This window comes from Vipera berus (genome assembly GCF_964194415.1).
Source record: "Vipera berus genome assembly, chromosome: 8".
NCBI classification, from domain to species: Eukaryota; Metazoa; Chordata; class Lepidosauria; order Squamata; family Viperidae; genus Vipera; species Vipera berus.
In genome coordinates this window covers 3,320,285-3,342,620 of record NC_138211.1, presented here as the reverse complement: position 1 = coordinate 3,342,620, position 22,336 = coordinate 3,320,285, and the positions used below count along the sequence as shown (strand labels likewise).

General features: G+C 36.9%; 1 protein-coding gene across 2 annotated transcripts in view; it reads right to left on the bottom strand.

The window, feature by feature from the left end:
* Positions 1-22,336, bottom strand: part of ARHGEF12 (Rho guanine nucleotide exchange factor 12) — a 64,282-nt gene that overhangs the window by 21,946 nt on the left and 20,000 nt on the right. For both annotated transcript variants that reach the window (XM_081333643.1, XM_081333644.1), the window contains exons 2-17: positions 18,269-18,292; positions 17,883-17,971; positions 15,728-15,784; positions 10,216-10,314; positions 9,533-9,582; positions 8,684-8,741; positions 7,718-7,896; positions 7,340-7,417; positions 6,728-6,847; positions 6,095-6,226; positions 4,172-4,243; positions 2,424-2,516; positions 1,792-1,902; positions 1,292-1,390; positions 648-690; positions 294-399 (exon numbers count right to left, since the gene is read on the bottom strand). In XM_081333643.1, coding sequence (XP_081189769.1) covers positions 294-399; positions 648-690; positions 1,292-1,390; positions 1,792-1,902; positions 2,424-2,516; positions 4,172-4,243; positions 6,095-6,226; positions 6,728-6,847; positions 7,340-7,417; positions 7,718-7,896; positions 8,684-8,741; positions 9,533-9,582; positions 10,216-10,314; positions 15,728-15,784; positions 17,883-17,971; positions 18,269-18,292 — 1,410 coding nt within the window. The remainder of the gene's footprint in view (positions 1-293; positions 400-647; positions 691-1,291; positions 1,391-1,791; positions 1,903-2,423; positions 2,517-4,171; positions 4,244-6,094; positions 6,227-6,727; positions 6,848-7,339; positions 7,418-7,717; positions 7,897-8,683; positions 8,742-9,532; positions 9,583-10,215; positions 10,315-15,727; positions 15,785-17,882; positions 17,972-18,268; positions 18,293-22,336) is intronic.

The window sequence follows — 22,336 nt, the reverse complement described above, 5'->3', positions numbered from 1 at the left end:
CACTTAACAACTATTCGTTCAGTGACTGTTTGAAGTTATGGCAGTGTTGGAAGAAATGGTAGTTACAGCCAGTCCTCAAAGCAACAGCCACTGCACCACCCCTGTGGTCACATCATCAGAATCTGGGTTCTGGGCAGCCTGGCAGGATATACTGGTTTAGGTTAATTTCCAAAAACCCTAAATCCATAAAAATGAAGACGGATACTTTGCAGGAAGTATTCCCTAAAACACTACAAATAAACAATAACTAAACTTCAAAGTGTGCACGAAATTTAACAATAAACAATACGTACCTAAAATCTTCAAGGTGCTTTTGTATGTCGAGAGACACTTTTTCTTGCATAGCTTGAATATAGTAGCGGTGCAATTCTTCAGGAATTAATTCCAACCTTCTCTTTTCTGCAGACAAGGGGAGAAATCCGTTTTATTTAGAACAAAGTATTTAGCTGAGGGTTGTTTTTTTTGCTTTTTTGCTTCTGCAGCACAGATGTTTTTTCCAATGACTGAAAGCTTTATCTCCCTACCGAGAGCTGACATTACTCAAATACAATTTTTCCTACCTCCCAAATTTTTTTTATTTATTTATATATAAAATTTACTGGCGTTTCTCAAAAAGCAATAATGTTTAAGTTCTAAACCAATCTTACCTAAATCACTTGCAATTTCATCTGGAACTGGGACTTTCAGATTCTGTAAAAAAAATAAAAAGTAAAGAAAATTCTTCTTTTGATCAATTCTGAGATTAATATTCTTCCAGCTCCTGATTTCTACTCAGTGTACATCATTCCAAGGTACACGTACGTGCACAATAACACACATAAAAACCTTTTCCCATTCAGGTAGTCCTCGACGTACGAGCACAACAGAGCCCAAAACTTTCCATTGCTAAGCACGGCAGTTATTAAGTGAGTTTTATCCCACTTCTGACCTTTTTGCCACAGTTGTTAAGTGAATCATGTGCTCATTAAGCGAATCCAGCTTCCTCCACTGACTTTGCAGCTTAGAAGCCAGCTGGGAAGGTTACCAACAGTGATCACATGACCCCAGGACAGGGCAACCGTTGTTAAGTACAAGGTTGTAAGTCAAGGATTACCTGTACCCATTTCCCTAGATCTAAAACAAAATGTAATCTACCTTCTAAGCGTGAGTGATTCGGTCCAAAAAAAAAAAAGAGTTACCAAGCACAGCTGATCATCTAATTTCAAAGATTCTAAGCCCACCAAAACAAGAAATAGAAGATTAAAACAAGAACGTGTATCCTGTAGGTTTTTCGTATGTGTTTGGAACTTACTGCAGCTCGATCCAGAAAAAATTGATTAAATTCAGCAAACACTCGACGAGTCTCTTTGGAATTTGTTTGTTTGTACAGGTCGGCAAACAGGTAACAGAGCTGCATGGACAGAAAGCAATAGCACAGTAAATGGTAAAAAATAAACAGAAGCTTAATTCTACCTACAAATGTTTCTTTCAGGTTTTAAAGGGTGTTTTCACAGGGAAAAATCTTCTCAAAAGGGTTAGAAAATAGTATTTTTTCCCCTTAGGCATTAATTTCTGTGACCAAGCTTTGCACAATATTTATAGTGTTAGAACAAAATAGTTGTACCCTACTCAATTGATATCAGCCTTCCTCAAATTGATATCTTCCATATCTATTGAATTGCCTGACAGATTATAGTGGCTGAGGTGAAATTGGAACTGGTTCAACATAGCTGGAAGGGGACAAATTGAGAAAGATATACTTAGGCTGAATGGGATTTCAGAACCCATCTGATCCATAACACAGCATCTTACCAAAGAAGCAGGGTCAAACTGGGAGATGACATGATGCAAAAAGACAGCCAGGTGAGCAGGACGCGATTTCAGTAGCTCTATATTCTGGAAACAGCTACACTGCCCATTGATCTGTAGAGACAGCATGGATATTTTCAGAATATTTCATATACTTCATATTTCTTCCATCATAAAACCCCCATCCTGTTATTTTGGTACTAACGTGTATCTTTAATACTTTTAAACTACAAACCTGTTTCTCTGAGACTCCCTTATGAATCTCCAGAGAACCAAAAGCACGGGTAATGAGAAAGTAGTTCTTATATGCTGCTGCCAAAATTCAAGCCAGATAGACAGTTGAAGGTAAGGCACTTTATATTGGTAAATGTTATAATTACATACTTATAATTTGTAATCAGTATAAAGTACTAAGGTACTTTAAGTATACTGATTACAAATGAGTATACAAAACTGCTTTCACAAACCCTTTAGGAAATTGAAGTTGTTACTGGAAATATATCAGTAAATCTTTCAACAAACGTCAACAGAATTTCCTTAAAAATCCTCTATCCAAATTTGGGGGCGGGGGCAGTGACGGTGGTAGTAAGGTCAGATAAATTAAGCTGAAGAAAGTTGGCGGGCTAAGATCATACCTGTTCTTGTTCACCATCAAAGTCATCGTCTTCTGCTCCTATGATTGGAGGTGCCACACGAGAGGAAGGGCTTCCAAGGCTGGATGGAGAATCCTGACATTGTCAGAGAAAAGAAATCAGTGTAGTTTCTATTTCAGTGTGTGCGAACATTACAAGAGCATTTTCCCCTGACATTTCTATACACTAGAAGAAAACAAAGATTTTCTTTTTATTTTGAGAAAGCATTTGTGGATAAGCATTATACTTCTTGGTTCCAGTACATTGTATATACTGTGAACACCTATATAAAATAATCCGATCAAATAAAAATGAAGTGTTCTATCAAAACCGCTATTGTTCATTAAACCAAATGACGCAATCAGCTACTGAAAGTAAAGATAGCTTTTAGCTGCACAGCCTGCCCTTAAACCAAATATTTGAGCCACTACAGAAGCTGGTACTTTCACTGAAGTAGTGTTATATGGAGGAGTGTAGACTGTCCAGAAAGAAAAAGAAAAAAAGGCAGTGGAATTTGAAGGAGGGAGGAGGCAAAGAAAACATTGGGGGGGGGGGCTACATCCTTTCCAGCTGGATTGCTCCCTTCCTACCGTGGAGCCATTAACCCAAACTGCCCTGTAGGGAAGAAAAAAAGTCAGATGTCAGGTCCCGTTTAAACGGAGCTGGCTGCTTTGTTTTGTTTGCAGTGTGTGATTCTTGCTGAATCTGTTATACGCTTATAAACACTGTCATCTGATTTTGAGGACTTTGAAAAACAGGATACACATCTGCTAAGTAAATTAAAAACTGGTATGTGGAACACCGCCATGCCAGTCCAGTAATAAACCCTCCCCAACAAATTACAGAACCATGGGAAAAACTTCCTCCTTTGCTTAAGAAAAAAAACGGTGTTCTGCCACTTGATTTTGGCAGACGTGATGGATGTTTGGAGGGTGAATACATGAGCTAAAAGGCCTGTTCCATGAATGTTTTCATTACAGAATTACATGGCGTGTTTCCATTACAACTGATGCTTCTTGACATAAATACTGCGAGCTTACTATCTGCATGTCTTTGAAACTTCCAGGGTTGCCAGTTCTCCTTCCTCAGAGGAAAGATACACATTCTCTTCCTTAATGCCACGGCAGAACTAGTCAGGCATGGCTGCTGCCTTTGTCTTTGTCAACTTTAAGTCTTGTGGACTTTAAATCCCAGAATTGCCCAGCCAGCCATGCTGCCAAGGTTGGACACCCCTGGATCAGAGGCTGCAAACTTGGTGCCTTTTTATAAGAAGGCCTGCCTACCGTGTTAGGAACTCAGAACACGGATATAAAGGAATAGTTGCTTGTCAAGTGTACATAAAGAGCATTAATCTCTCTCTCACACGTACACTTAAAATTAACAGACTGGGAGACCCTCTGTAGGGTAAGAGGCAGACATCTCTCCCAGCTTTGCCACCAGGGACAGAAGTGCTGGAAACAGAACTTGAAAAGGCCTGCAGATAAGCAAATGTCGAGGAGCCATTCTCCATAAATTGTAATGAGAAAGTTGCACTGCTAACTACAAAATCTTAACAGATGGAAGTATTCAATCAAGAACAAACAGTAAGATGGATTTCTGAAATCTTTGAGCAGTCTCACTTTATAAAAACCTAATTAAAAGTTAAGCATGCATCTACAGGGTCAAAAATCCAGTGGCACCTCAAGAAGAGAAAGAGCAAGAAAGAACATCAAGTTTGTAAATTTCTGTCAGAATATTTATGGTACTCTTACTGTTTCATGAGTCTCAGTCTTCTCTGGGCTGTCATCCAGATAGCTCTGCTCTTTCAAGACACTCCGAGGACTCTGAGGAGAAGAAGTGAAAGAACACTTACTCAGTGTTTACTGTGTTAAAAAGGAGGACCCAACAAAAGAAAATAGCAAATCCGGCAGCTATAATTGAAAGAGGATGTAGGAAACTAACTTTTTTAAAAAAATACATTTGGGTGTATATATTGTTAGATGCTTTCATTCAACCTTGTTTCATATGTTCCATTATATACATGTCAAATGTTGATAATTTTAATTCCAATGTCTTCTCTGACTGCTTTTAATTCTGTATGAGGCATAAAAATAGCACATTCTAATAATATTCCAGTTTGTTTTGAAACACAAACAAGTCAGACCCTGTAAGGCTTAATGGCTCCTTAAGGGAATAAAAATAATAAATTTCCAAAATCAGCTCACAAAATACACGGAATCATAATTTCTTTTTCCACAGTGGATTCAAGATCTCCAGTCAGACTCTACCAGCTGAATGTTATCCAGTTTGACACTATTAATAAGTACCACAATGCTGATTTTAATCTTCACAGTGGCAATAAACAGTTTTGGTTCACCAACATTATTGCCCCACAACAGAACCACTGCAATTCATTGGTGGGGCCAGTTTAAAGACCACACTAAGATAACCAGTCAATTGTAATGACAGGAAGCAGACACAAAGATCAGGAATTTAACAAATGTGAGCTTATGTCATGCTCATTCCACAGTTCATATTTTGGGAAGGTCATAAATTCTTGTGCCTCAAAGCTTCATAGTACTGGGATTTTACTTGTGCACAGAGTCCAGACTACCACACTTTAGTCTTGTCAGTTATCTCCAACATTTGCAGGACTGGGTCAACAGCTTTTGACCCATCTCCTGAACGCAGGTCAAATGTTTGTCTCACTCGAGTCAAAAGGAATGTCCAAGGATAGGAAACTATGCTAGATTCATTTATTCAGATTCTTTTATGAGGTTACAATTTTCTGTCTCCTAAAATTTTCAAACGTTTTCTGGAAAAACATCAAGTATTAATCAGTACAAAATCCCTTGGTAGGGATGAAAGGTGGCAAAGCAAAACCCAATTTTCAATCTTCTGTTTGACAAAGACTGTGTAAACCCAGATTTTTCTGAAATGCTTTGAGTTCTGTTGGCTACTAATAATTACATATGGAGAGAAATTGTAATACACCGTTGCCATTTTTTTAAAAATGTAACAACTGAGGAGAAGGAGGAGGAGGGTGAAGAGAATAAAAGGACACAAATATAGGGTTGCTGTTGTGAGGACAAACAGGAAATTCCAGCTCAATCAGGAAGCTCATTTGCTACCTGTAAACATTTCTACCTTCTTACTGTCAGGGCAGAGAATATAACAAAATAAACAAACATAGCAGCATTCTGCTGATAGATAGTCCCCCAACCAGCCGTTCAGCACTCGTTCCAAAAAAAAAAAGTGACTTACAAACTGGTCTTCGCACTTAAAATTGTTACAGAATCCCATGGTCACGTGATCAAAATTCTTATGCTTAGCAACCAGCATGTGTTTACAACGACTACAACACACCAGAGTCATGTGGCTGCCATTTGTGATCTTCCCAGCTGGCTTCTGACAAGCAAAGTCAATAGAGGAAGCGGAATTCACTTAATGACTGCATGATTCCCCTAAATGCAATTATTTGCTTAATAACCATGACAAAGAAGGTTGTAAAATTAGGTGTGACTCATTTAGGAACAGCCTTATTTAGCAATGGAACCTTTGGTCCCAACTGTGATGTTCAGTGGAGGATTACCTGTCCTGGACTCTCCTTCCTTTTAGCTGAGGAGAAACACAAGAGCTTTGCCCTATCTCACTAATAAAACATTGATTTTATTTTTTCTCAGTCCAGAGCCCACCTCTGCTGCGTCATTCACTTGGGGGCCATCACCAAAATGACAGTCTCCTTTGTTCTGTCCATCCCCTCTCTCGGCTTCCACCTCAGTGATCTGCAAAGACTCGGATACAGATTTGGAAGAGAAAACGACATCCTGAAAGCAAACAAAACGAGGTTAAGAAACAGCAAACCCCTTAATAAAACCTTTAGACAGTCCGCTGCAGGTGACCGGGTAAGATTTGGCAGGGCCACCTGCTTAGAGAACTATTTAATTATTTGTAAACAAGCAAGCAAAACAAATGATAACCCCTCAGCTTCTTCATAATTTAAGGGATACGCAAAAAGATAAAAGCAGAGACAGCTGTCCTACAGCTGTAAGCCTAAGTGCCCCCCAACCAGACTCTCTTAGCAACGTGACAGGGTGTAATTTGTTATTGCAAGGCTTTCATTTCTGCTTAGAAGGCCCTGCCCATCAAAACCGGTTTCCATAAGCTAAATGAGAAGTCAGTGCTTGCATTTATTTGCGCATCCTTTGATTTGCTATCCTTGGAAGACTAAATGGACAAACTGCTGCAAGGCACGGATGAGGAACAGCTCGTTCTCACGCAGCATTCCCAGCCCTGATCCAGACCATAAACCTTCCGATTCCTATTACCTGAGCGGAGCCTGTTGCTTTGGACAACTGTTCCTGCAGTTGAGGGATGTGCTTCCTCGCTTCCTGGATGTCTTTGAGCAGGCGGGGAGCCGGAGCACGGCTGTAGTCTTCCTGCAGGAACTGAAAGGGTTGGATGATAAGCCAAGTCACCGTCATCATGGTTCCCTGGCCACTTTTTGGAAGACCAGGTTTGGTAGTCAGGGTTGAGCCAGCTACTGGTTCAAGCAAGTCTTCGGAAAGCCCTCTTAACTGTCATACAATGGCTGGGCCACCCTTGAAGTTAGAACTCAGCCTCCCAATGAGTGTTGCTGCGATGTACCGCTTATTCCTCTAATAGGTAAGACAGATTTAATCTCAGACTGGATGGGAAACGTGTTTCTAAGTGCTGCTGATTACAACTGTGTTATTCAGTTCGTAGACTCCCCAACCTCGACTTAAAGGGTAAGAGCCATTCTACCAATTTGAACAAGGAATTTCACCATGTCATTCCGTCTCCCAAACGTTTCTTGTTTTCTTACCAGGAGCATTTTCTATTTTGCAACCAGGACACAGAATATTATGTTAGTTTAAATGGCCTCACCGACTTTTTCATTAGTTTAAGTTTTTTGGTACCTGTAGTCGTTCCTGTTCTTTCTGCAGCATCTTCCTCAAAATCTCTACTTTCTGGCTGTGAACAATGTTATTTTCCTCCTAATAAGAAAAGATGGCCAGTTCTCATTTACAAACAGTCTGCCTGAACTTGAACATATTTTCCACAATGTACAAGTCTAACAATCTTATTAAGCATAACAAAAACAAATCTTAACTAAGTTTTAATCAGATTCAACTATCCAACTTCTCCTCACACTTCCATATATACGATTCCGTTGTGGATACATAAAAGAGTCAATACGGTGAAGAGTTCCAGAACGGATATCTTAATCACAAGCAAAGTAGGTCAAAGGACCTTTTCCAGCCATACAGTCTAATAAAAATCAATGAATATCTTACCCCCATCAGCACCGGACTGGTAATTCTCTCTGTGTTTCCATACGATCCAGGAGAGTGAGGTGATGTCATGACGGGAGACATATGCCCAAACGCCGTTGAGTCCACCTCAGAATCAGCCAGTGGAATCTGGGGCGACCCAGGTGGGCGCCCTTGCACAGTCAGCGCTACATAGGAACCCGCTGCAGACAGAAGATGAAATTCCATTATTTGGGAGAAGAGGGACAAGGAAGACCGGGCTTATACTTCCTGTTTGTTTCGAAATAAAGTATGGCTTGACCTCAAGTGCAACATGCAAAGGCAAGTTTCCCTCCACAAGGAAGCAGAATTGTACAGGTATTTGAGAAGAGACAAACAGCCGTTCTGCATAAGAAGATTAATTCAGTACAATCACTGAGATGTGTCAGTGATCCAATCTGCCTGTCTGATCATAAATTCAAGTATGTCACGTTTATTCAACTCATTTATAGTTGTGGTATCGAACCAATACCCACAGTTTCAATCATGGGGGCAGAAAAGGGGTTGCTTTGAACCAATCTGTTGTTATTTAAACTTCATCTTCTTTAAGAGATACTGAGGAAGAAAGAGGTGGAATGGAGAAGACTGGAACAATGAATCAGAACAGCACAGCACAGACAAAACCCCGATATGGACTCCAGGCAACTGGATCAACTGTGGATGATTGACAGAACACAAACAGAACACTGGAACACAGAACGTAGTGGAAGTCATCTGTCAAAATATATTCAACAGTCTTGAGGGTTTTTTAATAAATGTTTTCCAAAACAATACTCTTAAGTTTTTCAAATATGTGATAGTTCAATACCATTGCTAAAATCAAATTCCTGAAAATATCATGACAGTTTGACCTCCATCATCTCTCCCTGAAATCTCTTAAAAAAATAGTGTAGTGCAGTATAAAGTAGTAGTGTAGTGTAATATAAAGTAGCCTGAGAAGCATTTACTTACACTTTATCAGCTTAACCACCTCTAAATGGTTGGAATGTGTTACCAAAGTTCCGTTCACCTACCAAAAGATAACAAATAAGCTTATTTTGATTTTCAGCTTGACTTAAGATGACTGGACTGAACTCCTAATCTACAGAACTAAGATTTAACTTCCTCCATGCTCTTTATTGGGAAATCTGTTCCAGGATCATGGTGAACAAAAGTACTGTCCAAGATTCAACCGCTTCTTTTAAAAACAAATAGAGCATACATTTGTAAAACAGCAGAAAAAAGACTGTTAATTTTAGGGATTCTGTTAAGTTAAGAAAGTGGGAGGAAAATAAACTGCACAGTTATAAGTAGGAATTCTGGCTTTGCTTTCATGTATATGTCATTCAGGTTTTAAGGCCTTTTTGAGGACATGAAGTCGGAACAAAGTGCCATTTATATCAGCCTACAAAGCAAAATTATTTTAAAAAGCAGCTGGAAACTGGCACTTACTGCTCACAGTAAAGCACTAATTTAAGTCCAGTGGACTTCAGATGCTCAAATACCTATGCTCAGACTGTCTCTGTCTTTTTGTCTCTAATTCAAACCCCCTTTTGGGTATAGGCCTGTGGTTTGTTTTTGGTTTGTTTTTTTTAAAAATAATAATTTGCCACTTAACATTCAGCTTTAACAAACACCCCTCACCGCATCTGTACATCAAAAGGATTTATTTGTATTACTAATTCTGAATATAGATAGCCTGCATTTCAAACTGTTTCCGAGAGGTTAGGTTCAGCAAAACATATGCAGAGATGAAAACTACTGAAGCATTCCTAGTTCTTACCACCATCAATTTATTCTTCCAACACTTAATGATCCTACCTTAATGATTCGGTCACCAGTTTGAACCCCAGCCCGCATGGCTGCTCCATCTAGAGAGAAGAATTAGCTACTTAGCAATCAATACGTTATTTCTAGCATTTCCAGTTATGCAAGGTATTGAAGAAAAAGCGTCTTGTTAGCAAAATATATATAGAGAGAGCCTTGGTGGAGCAGTGGGCTAATGCCTCCTTAAGTAACACCAGCTGCCTGCAATTAGTGCAGGTTCGCATCCCACCAGGCTCAAGGTTGACTCAGCCTTCCATCCTTCCCAGGTAGGTAAAATGAGGACCCAGATTGTTGGGGGCAATTAAGATGACTTTGTAATAATGCCGCTTGGGGTGTGTGTGAAAGCCCTAATAAGCAGGCATATACATAGAATGAAGGCTACTGCTAAGCTTGTAAGCCGCCCTGAGTCTTCGTTTCCAACTAGTATGTTTTATTTAAAGACGTAAGCTTTTGGGAACTTCAGCTCACAAAACTCATCCCTTTTAATAAAATTTGTTAGTTGGAATATGTTCTGCCAGAGTCCTTCCCATTACGTAAGGGCCACACTGAACAAAGAATGACTTAAGCATGTTTTCACACAGAGAGCACATTTATATTTCATGCATTACAGCTGCATACTGCAAGATTTGTCTGACAGAAGTATAACAGACAAATTGGTCCTGAATCAACCTACTTACCTTCTTTGACAGATTGTACAAAGACTGGGTTGTCACCACTGACTGTTAACCCAAATCCATTTTCATCCCGCTGAATAATAACGCATCGTTGAACTAGACCTGGATAGGAAAAATTAAAAAATGACAATAAGACATCAGTATAGGCATCAGAGAAAAGTCATGTGTTGGTGAAAGTTTCTCAAAGGCCACCAAATGGAAGAAAACCAAAAATGGAAGATCTGGATAGAAGTCAGAAGATAGTAACTGATTATATGAAACAGAGATAGCAAATAGAATTTTGCTTTGGTACATTGATCATATTAATAAAGGAGAATACTTGTAGCACAGGGTTGAAATGAGCGGGTCCTTGGTGCTCTCTGAGCTTGGTTGTTACTATGTTACCTAGTTTGGATAATGAAACGTCTGCAAGAAAACAATCAAGCTCAGAGAGAACCAAGGGCCTTAATGATCATATTCTAAATATAAATATTTTCAACATTGTTCTTTAAATACATAGTTTGGCACAGTGATTAGAATGCAATTTTGCAGATAAACTATGCCCAATGCCAGGAGTTTGATCCTGACTGGCTCAAAGTTGTCTCAGCCTTCCATCCTTCCGACATTTATAAAGTGCTCAAGAGAATGCTGTAAAGCACTATGGAGCGGTATATAAGTCTAAATGTTATTGCTATTGCTATGAAATCGTTCTATACATATAACCTTTCCATATAAAATGGATGAAATGTCTTATTCTCAAAAATGACTGAAGATTCACATACTCAAATGTGCATGATTCATACATCTTTCCACTAGCAGGAAAGTAACCACTAATAAGCTATTTAAATTCTCAGGGAGTGGAAGCTGATCATGCTTTCAACTCATTATTACAAAGTAAATTACAGCCTTGTACACTCAACTTCAAGGAATGATCAGTCAAGTTGCTAACCTATTAAATGCCATGAAGGTCCATTTTGTACTCATTCAGATATTTGCATCTTTAAAATATTACCTATATTTCAGCAAAATCTTATTTATAATGGATGCAATATGTTTTTCTTTCCCTCAAAGAGAGGTTGATCATTTTAATCAGATGTGGGCTACACCAGTGAAAAAGTACCAGGACTTCTTTGGTGTATCCAACTCCAAATATCTTTCTTTGCATTTATGTTCAGTGACAGTTCAGATTCAAAAATTTTAATTATCAAAGATGTATCTGACTAATTGATAGTAAGCTTCTAATTAAGCAATACTTTTGATGCAGTCAGGAATAATGATTGATTCCACTCATATGGATACATTTGTGTTAAGTCACACTAAAGAGCTGGGGCCTGGACTATTTCTTTCTTTTGGTATGATTTTAAAACTGACAATCGAGTAATCAAAGTCTAGATTTGTTTCACAGGATGTTACCTTGGCAACAAGCTATGAAAACAGCTGGTTATTTAATTAATAACACTTCTTATAAACTGTGCCAGGCTTCTCCAGCACAGGGTATGCCAATGGCAATGATCACAGGGTAATATCATCACATCTCTGTAATGCAAAAATTCTCTAAAGATACTGCCAATTCTAGATTGAAAATTGCCTGTTTCACTGTCTCTTATTTGTGTGGGGAAAGATTGTCAAGCTAATAGGTTTTATTGCCTAGATTTTACTGAGAACAAAGAGATTTTTTTTATTAAATATGGTGTCCAAATTGCTCACTGTGTAGCTTCTTTTGTCATAATATTAGGGATAAAATAGCTGAAGACTGTAATAATTGTAAAGGGGATTTCTTTATTTAATGAGGTAAATACTACCTAAACTCAATGAAGACTAACTTTAAGGTTTTGTCTCTTGCTCTGGGTAAACCCTGTTACAGACCATCAATACATGGATAATAAAGTAGAACAGATACAGACTGATTTTTTTTTATTAAAATGTGGCTGTATATTTAGGAAGCTGCCTCATAACTAAGACAAATAATTGACCTGAATAAGAAAGTGGGAGAAAAGTGCAAAAGCATCCAATTGCACAGATAATTGGCCAATTAACTTCAAATACAAAATTATGTAACACTAGAGCAAAATTGAAGCATTCATCCAAACATCACTGGATAGAGCTCTATCAATGCAGCTATTTACAGCACATACGTGATGGGTGAACCAACTTTTAATAAGAATAAAACCTGATACAGCAATAATTCTTGATAAATACAGTAGTCTGCAAATTCATTATGTAAGCAATTGCTCACACATAATGAAGAATTGAAGATTTTTTTTCTCTGTCATGCACTAATTTGATTTTTTAAAAAAACGTCTAACAAAATACAGAGAATACAAAAGTAAACGCAAGTTATCTATCGACTATCTTCCAAAGAAGGCTAATTGGATAGTCTATTCTAGTTTGTATTCTTGGTTTAACCATGGTATCAAAGTAATGTCCAAAGTTGTTTGATACAGAATTGGTTATATTTCTGATTTTAAAAAATCCAAAAACAAAAATCTTGAGTATCACTTCACTTCCAGTTTTGAAGGAATTAAATATAATTAGCCTTAACTCAAAACATGGTGTTGAAGGTAAGGCGTAGAGAAGAAATAAAGCCTTTTTCTACAAAAACAAACCAAACGACTATTCATATAAAATTGCTTAACAGACAAATATTCCTAGAAAAATCTTTGCCAATTTCAATCATGATCCTGAGCAGCTTCTTTTTCTGTGAATATCTTCCTAATTTTGTTTCCAAAACTGCTACTGATTAAATGTTTTGGAATAGACGGCTTGTGACACTTTCTAGAAAATTCACAAATATAATTTAAGAACACATCAAAAGGAAGGCTTTTTAAAAAGGAATTTATTTATTTATTTATTTATTTATTTATTTATTTATTTATTTATTAATGGGACTTATATCCCGCCCTATCTCCCGAAGGACTCAGGGCGGCTAACAACAACAAAAATTAAAGGTCTCTGTACAGTAAATTAAAATTAAAAATTGAAATAAATTAAATTGGTATCAATCCAGAGGAAGATCTTCAACTGATTAAAATTGCCCATTCATGCCTTGATATTATGCTAAACTGTGATTATAAAAGCAGAACCAAGAATTTTAAAGTGTGGTTTTTGCTTATAGTTATTGCTTATACCTATGATACAGAAAGACTTAAATAAATGAAATGGATCAGCACAAAGTATCCACTTGGAAAGTAATGAAAACAAATGTATAAGAGATTTATGAACCTCAGTTTTTGTTTTCGTGATGTCTAACATATGAAACAGTGTGTTTTAAAAGTTGTAAAGTTGATTGAAATAAATGGCTGGGTGATTAGGGCTCCTTGATAACTAAAAAGTAAAACTTATGTCAAATTGTTTGCATTTAACTCAAGATCTGTATGATTTTCTGTTAGGAAACTATAATTTTTGTAAAAAACGTGATTGCAACATGCCTTCTCAGAAGCATTTAAATGTCTAAAATTACTTTTCTTGAGATGCCAACCAGAATAATTACCCAATAATGCAAATTCAAGATAAAGGCTTGGAACTGTGCTGTAGATCTCTTTCTTCAGAAGTAAAATAACATTTAACCATTCTATAGCATACATCCTTTCATGTATTAAGAAAGAGAAAGACTGACAAATGTTTGATCCACGCTAAAATAGTATTCCTTACTTACTTTACATCTTTACATATAGCAATCAAAGTCAATGGATCTTTCATTCAGAAAAGGAATTTCAACACTTTTCACCTCAAAAAGGTAACTGCCACACTTTAATCCCTTTAATAGATTATTTTTCCCAATGTCCAAAAGCAAGCAGAAAAAGACTGCAGTCATCAGCAATATAAAGCACAGCATTTTCTGCTGGAACGTTCTTAAATAGCTACTCCTATCCAAAGCAAATATTGCAAATGTTCCACACAGATTTCAGGACTAGAAAGAAGAGGGAGAGAAGGAAGTAACCTAGGAAAGCAAATGACTATTGCAAAGAAAGGAGTGGAGCTTTCATAGTTAGATTTTAACTGAACATAGACTTTTTGCAGGAAGTTATACTATGAATTATTTATTATACATATGTATATGAAAAGTCAAGATATAGCATGCGACAGAGAAAAGAAACTACAAATTCCAACATGCATATTAAACATTCCCATGAACAAGATAGTTATTTCACACAAAAAAAAACTTGGTTATGCAGTGGTTTCTCCCAGTAGTACATTTGGAAAGACTAAGACTAGTATTTACACTTCTGTGCAATACAACTGCATCGTAATTTCTTAAATTGTTATGTAAATAGTGTTTTTTTTTTCGAATGTAGAAAAATGTGCAAATACCTGCAAAGGAGCTATATAAAATCTCCATAAAGGGATTTTAATTTGAAAAAAAAAAACACAGACGCACCCATTATTGTAAACACAGTTTTTGTTTCAATTTTTTTTTAAAGAGATGACTAAGATTTCTTTTGTGGATATATCTGCAGCTTCCATTACAAGTGTTTCATAACTATCAATCAAAGGGACAGAAGTATCTATTTTATAAAACTTTCTGTCTCCATAAAGAAGATATAGTTTGGAGGGAAAAATCCAAGGAAATCTTTGGGAACTGGTTGTGAGTAATAATCTTAACAGCTTTGGATGTTTCAATTTAAGCTCTATCCAACTATTCATAGGGTTAAGTAGTAGCAGACAAAAATCATGCAATTAACTGAAATTCCATTATATTTAAAAAGCCATCCATTCCATGCTACACAGTTCTATGGAATTCTTAAAATATTTTATATGAGGTACATAGGTAAAGGTAAAGGTTCCCCCGCACATGCGTGCTAGTCGTTTCCGACTCTAGGGGCCGGTGCTCATCTCCGTTTCAAAGCCGAAGAGCCAGCGCTTGTCCGAGGACATCTCCGTGGTCATGTGGCCGGCATGACTAGATGCCAAAGGCGCACGGAACGCTGTTACCTTCCCACCGGAGTGGTCCCTATTTTTCTACTTGCATTTTTACGTGCTTTCGAACTGCTAGGTTGGCAGAAGCCGGGACGAGTAACAGGCGCTCACTCTGTTACGCAGCACTCGGGATTCGACCCGCCAAACTGCCGACCTTCTGATCGACAAGCTCAGCGTCCTAACCCACTGAGCCACCGCGTCCCTATAAGGAGGTACATACACAGCAAGTAATGGTCGAGAAGCTAAAAAAAATAAATAAAAAGACTGCCCCTTTTTTCAAGCAAACTGCTATCATATTCCACAGAGTACAACTCCACACTTTCAGAAAAGTGTTTTTACCTACACAATGGTTAGTGCCAATTCCTCAAACTTTCCAACCCAAAGAAAAGATGTCATTTAGATCCTGGAAGACAATATAAAAAACATCTAATGTTCGCTACAAAGGTTAGTATCCACCAGCAAGCTTGCACATTTAAGCCACATTAAAAGCTCAGTCCTTTCCCCTGATGCAAAGTTAGCCATGCATAGCAGGGAAAAGGCAGAGGCCTTGGGCACACAGAACAATTGAACAGAACACACTAAACAGAGGCACAAGGCTACAGTGGCTGCTTCAGCTTACCATATGTCTCGGATCTACTCTCCTCTGAGCTATACTTTGTCTTCCTGGAGGAGCTATCTGCACGAAAGCAGGAGAAAAGGAGAAAGAGATATAGGAAATATGGAGACCAACATGGAAAAACTTCATTAAAAAATTAAAATGATTTCTACAATTGGGTTAATTCATGCAAAACACAAACAAGATATGAGCATACAGAGATGATAATATCTGAAATCAGAATGTGAAATAATAGTAGTTGACTGTATCAAATGTAAAGTTCCAGAAAAAAGAAGGCATCGTAATCAAGCTCCCTCCTTTTCTATAGCAAAGAGTAATTGGGAAAGATATTTTATAAATATAAAAATATAATATACAGCCTTTTATGCAAAGCCCTACATTTGCCAGTGGTACCCAGAAAATAATCATTATTTGAAGTATCCCAACCACAATGGGAAAGGGAGAAAGTCCTGGTTAGTTTGAAAATATTTTCTTCCCCATCCTTGAAATAGCTAGGGATGATGTGTTGCTTCATGGATATCCCTTCTTAGGAGATATACAGTCAAAGGATCCTGAATATGTCTAATCCCAATGCTATAGGGACACATAAACATACAAAAATATAAATATATTTCTTTAGCTATTCTTATTTCAATTCTTTTTAACGTCCATTTGTATTAATTTGGCAAAAATTTGGAAATATCAGCTACTTTTATATTAAAAGCCCAACTCTTAAAGAGATCACACTTCATTCACCCTCACAGTCAAACTCTAAGGAAATATTCATTTTATGTTACAGATGGGGAACTGCTATATTATGTTAGCCAGTTCTCCAAAATTCAAGCCTAAGAGCTACCTCTGAGTTCTCATTTAGCAAAGAATCAGCAAAGAGAATGTATCAACATTTCATCACAATATAGTATGTTTTTTTCTCTCTGTAGTTATACATCTTCCTGTATCACACACTGTGATCTTCAAAGTTATTCTCATCTGTGGTGAATTCTTGGAGAATAACAGACAGAATAGCTAAATTGCACAAATGAAAAGCAACACACCATGTGGGGCCAAGAGGCTCACCCGCAAGCCAGTCACACAGTTAGGAGCATACAGCAGTCAGTCTGGGTTAGTAGGTTGGGGTGGGTGGAACCTTCACATGCAGACTAATTTCCAAGACAGCATTAGACTCTGAATGCAATACAGATGGTCTACAAGTATAGGGAAACAAAAGAAAGAAAATGAATGTGTCCAGTTAAAAGTTGATAGAAATATAAAATAATTGAGCGCAATTTCACTCAAAAGAAAACACTCCTCTCAGCTCCAGGTAAACTGAACAACACTGTACTTTTTAAATGGCTGCAGTATAATCAAGAAAAAGCCTGCAAAACAAATACAAGTCTGTGCGATTCCTCATTTGCATTGGCTAATTGCTAATAATATGGCTTTTTCATTAAGAAAATAAGCAATGATCTGCTGGATCAGACCTCTGGCTCGTGTATTCCAGCAGCCTATTCTCATAGTTTCCCAGCAGATGGCCTTGAGAGGCAATAACACTGCCATATCAATGTTAATATTATCAACCCATATATATATATCACAGGCAAATGAGTACAATTTAATACAATTTAATGCAGTTCACAACTGTCAGATAGGCTTCATACATTTGTTTACTGAAGCTTTATGCTCAAACAAAGCTGGATTTCTAATGATTAAAAAAGTCACAAGGGGCTCTATTTGTAAGTGCAGAAAGTACTATAGGAATACTACATTCACAACTAAAATAAACAGAAACAAAAGAACTGTCACCAGAGTCTCTAACTGCATCAAAGAACACAGGGGAAAACTAAAATATCTCTCTTATATATAATCTCCCCATAAGGCTTCAAAAATCTCTCTTCTTTCATGTGTAGTTTTCTACCTTGGCCTTACTGTCTAGGTAGATTTAAAACAAACAAAAGCCCCATCTACTATGCAACATCAGAAGTATACAACTCAAAAACACAAGAATAAGGAACACTGTGCAACCCTGCTGACAAAAATGTTATGCAATTAAAGTGGAAAATAAAAACTGCAGAAACCCTGTTACTGCCCTTGGATATAATATTGGCAAAAGAGGTTAGGCAACTTTTTCATTCCAAAGCTGGAGAAAAGGAAGATCTTTGGAGTGTGAAGATGATTCTACCTGTTGGGTCAAAATCATGGGCACTAATGCAGCGCTCGACTTTCTGCTTCTTGTCTGCTGGAGACTCTCTGCTCAGAATGCTGCCATGCCTGAAGCCAAACAAAAAGAGGGGGGGGGTCATTTTTTTTAACTGCATTACATAACTGAGCTAATTTTAAGAAATCCATCAATATGTGCCCATTTTCCTTATTATTTCTATTCAGGAAAATAATCTACCCAAAGGTAGTAATCCATGGTTCCTTTCCTATGTCTCAGATAATTGAATCTGGTTAGTGGGGTGCAGTTAGCTATATCCAAAACCTTCCATATTAGCTTACTGGAAGATGGGAAAAGACCAGAACTTTCTTAGTAGATACAGAAAGGTTTTCAAACCCTTAGAAACTTACCTTGTAGGTTTTTTGAGGGGAAACCTGAAAAGTAAAATAACAAATAAAAATAATTAGTATCATATAAATTCATTCCAGAGTACAAGAAAACAATATCAGCTTCCATGTAATAGATTTAAGGATAATCACTTTTATTTTGAACTGTTGTTTGGATTCCCACAAAAAAGCCCTAAAGAACGATGGAAGACTTTAACCCCATGATCTGCTCATGGGATTCTATTCTATTGCACAACAATTGTAAAGGTTTCTTTCAGGTAGTGCTTCTGTCACAGAAATATTCTATTCCTTTCTTCCACATGAAAAGACTAATGCTTCTAGCTATTGAAATAATTCATTATGATAAAAGTATTGGAATCCTTAAAATGAGATCTATCATTAAATTCATGAGGACTACTAATATTCCAGTATATAGTTCAGTCATTCCTTCAGTCAAACAACTACAAAACAATTCACTCCTAAATTCAACATGATAGTTTTAACAAATATTCATTGTACCCTAAGATATTTAAAGCACCTGCTAGAAAAGAATCTGAATTATACAGAAGAGCAGGATTGTACACAAAAACAATTGAGTACGGTAACTCCTTTCACTCTACACAAAACTCTCAACTGAAAATTGACAATAAACTTGTAGCATTATCATACAATTAAGCAACTTTGTTCCAAAGCTTTAAAAACTTTACTAATAAAACCAGCATTAGCATTTACAGAATTTTTTTCAATACCGTTACTAAAACGTAGAGCAAAATTGTTTCTAGATATAGAGGACAACACTCAGAAATGCATTATTGGGAATTCCATACTTATTCTTTTTTTGCCTTCATCGTTCTACATGAGAATCCAGCTTCCAAGCAAGGCTGCATATGTCAAGAGGACAAATTTTACAAAGAGTCTCAGAACCTTATGAGCTGCAAGCCAGATCCCCTAATCCCATTTTTCCCTCTCTCTTCATCCATCCTGAAGGGGAGGAAGGAGCAAATAGAGTAATGATAGCAAAACAGAGGGAGATAGTAACATGGAAACCACAAATAATCTGATATATTGCTGTTATGCACTGCCACTCCTTAGAGACTGGGACCTTAGAAATTTAGTCTCTCCTTTCCACTGTGAAATGTTATGATTTAGTATGCATAAAAGATCAAGATAACTAATTTAGAGAAATGTCTTGCCTTTATTAAAATCCTGCTCTCTTCTATATAATTCAATAAAACCAACATTAACTTTAATATGCCATCACACAGACAAAACATATATACAGGGGGAATATTTTTCCTCATATAAATTAGATATTTCATAGAACATGTATGTATGCCAAATACATGGTTTTATACCAAAATTACCTTCTTTCCTTCCAACCTGATACCACACTAAGAATTATTAAGGCAGCATCTAAAAATATAAGCAGTTCCATGCAAGGTGTTTTTTTTACGTAAAACTAGGTTGTTCAGGTTCAATATTTCCAGATATCAAGGAAATCCATTAGGTATCACTCCAAGTGCTTTAATAACAATTGGTATAACAACAGATTTCTTTTTCCATTCATGTTTAGGTTCAACTGCAGGCCCGGTATTTCATAATTTTTTCCAACTGTTTTGCCTAAACACTAGCATCATCTGGTATAGCAACAAAGATGAACCATACTTTCTTCTTTTCAACAACTGTTATATCAATTATATATTGAACCAGAGGCCTGTCTGATTTTAAAATTGCACTACACTTAGATAAACACTGTTTTGTATTTATTCAAAGGAAACTCTCTATAAAAGAATTTCTATTGCACTGAAATTATGGGGAGATGATTTTTACAAAAAGTAAAAAAGGTTTTTCATACTGCACTCAATCAGAAAATCACAATTTCTATTGTATTGCTTGTAACAATGAACTAAAGAAGCAGAGAGATCGTTAGGACTATCAAAACAGGAAATCAGAGAGGTAGCCAACTGACAATCCTTACAAATTATCTTGAAATGACCACATCAGATGGTAATTATGAATCATCCAAGGTACATTATTTATCTTTTCTTCAGGGAGGGCTAATACTGGAGACATTATTGTATAATGTCTGAAAGTGGTTTCAAAACTCGCACAACATATTCCACTAATTTTTCAACCCATTTCACACATTAGATCTTACTCGGCAAATTATAAAAACTGTATGGTTTTCAAACATGCACCACACTATCATACATAGAATGCCATAACAAATCATATATAGAATGCCATATCAAATTCAAGTTGGGTCACCATGTGACTTGATTTTAGAACCATTTTTGCGACAGAGAATCACAATGGTCATTAATTAAATCACATGGCTGTTAAGTGAACTACTTGGTTGTTAAGCAAATTCATTTTCCCGAATGGGTATTTTTAGCCACGAGATGCTGTAATTAGTCATAAATGTGAGCCAGCTGTCAAGCACACAAAATGCAATCGTGTGACTGGGGGGGAGGAGTTGCAACTTTAAGGATGGATGGATTGTAATTTTTGTTTTAGTCTGTTATAACTTTAAACAGGAGTTAAATGATTGGTCACTAAGCAAGGACTAGTCGAACTACCTTGGTGGCATTTTCAGGAGTGGTTTGCCACTGCCTTCTTCCCAGAGCTGACACAGTGAGACTGACCAAATTCACAAAGCTGGTTTCAGGACTAAAACTCGCTGCTTCCCAGTTTTTAGCTTTGTACCTTTAATCACTGCCTTGAAGTGGTTCTCAGCTGAAGTATAAATACAGTGAAACTAAGAATTTGGTTACTAAAGTTTCAGCTACAGCAGCCATTCAGTCCTCATTCGAGCAAGCTCTTTAGCACTGTTCCATGACACTGGTCCTTGGATTTTTCCAAAAGCTGATGTCAGGATATTTCACAGAGAAAGAACTGCATTTACAAAACCAGCAGGAAAGGAGGGCTTCCCCAGCAGCTATACTCAATGTAGCCATTGTGCTGCCCTGTAAGGGGGAGCCAGAGTCTTGTCAAAGGCTTCGTTGCTGCCGAACTTGTGCTCACTTAGGAAAAAGGATTTTTAAAAACAAAACAAAAATGCCAAACGTTTCTCCTACCAAATCCTGTTCTTCCCAAAGGTATTCATTTTTACTATTGATAACTCATTCTAAAAACAGGATAGCAAACTGGTTTAGTCATAACGAACCTACAAAACAGAACTGGTTTCCATTTTCCTGGTTATTCTTGATTTGCAAATTATTGCTTGTAAGCACCATGGCTTTGAAGAGTTCCATTTTACATGTTTCTAGACACTAAGATGGGGCTGCATTGGGCAAAACCTGAAATAAAGTTGAGATAAAATCCCTCTTCTACTAACAGAATACATTTGATAAACTGAGTCTATAAAGTATTTTATTATTTATACATAAAATTTATAAAGTTGCCCATCTCATTGAAGACGACTATGGGTGGCACAAACAACTACTCTGGGGAGCAAACAACATTTTAATAATAACTTTAAACAAATCAAATAATTGTACAAGTTTGGCTCTGTAATTATGGCTTAGAGAAACTGGGAGACAAAGTAAAGAATATAAATATATCAATTACATTTAATAATCTGCAACTCGAGTATGCTTAATGTAAGGTCTACCTAGAATCTTTGTTTCAAAATAACAAAACTATACAAACTTCCATGCAGAGATAATCTAAATAATCAAAGGAAGGCTTTATAACTCAATGACTGAAAACCTACATCTGATGCAGGAGATTCAAAATTCTGAGCATCTTTGAAGGGACTGAGAAAGAACCATGTCTAAAAATAGGCAACACTGAGCTAGGTGGATCAAGAGTTGGTTTTCATATAAACCACCTGTTTATTTTACCTACCACAGTCATAACTATAGTAAGCCCAATAAGCTTACAGCAATTTTAATTGGTGCATCTATTAGCTTTATCTCACATGCTTTGCATCATTAAACAGCTATTAAGATCTTTTATTTCAAATCTGTGCAAAAGACATTTAAAATAATTTTAGACTGTACTTGAAGTAGTTGAACAATTAGATTTCTCTGGTACCCAAAATATTTTCATCTATGTAACATGGTACTGAAAATTAAAATCCAATAAATA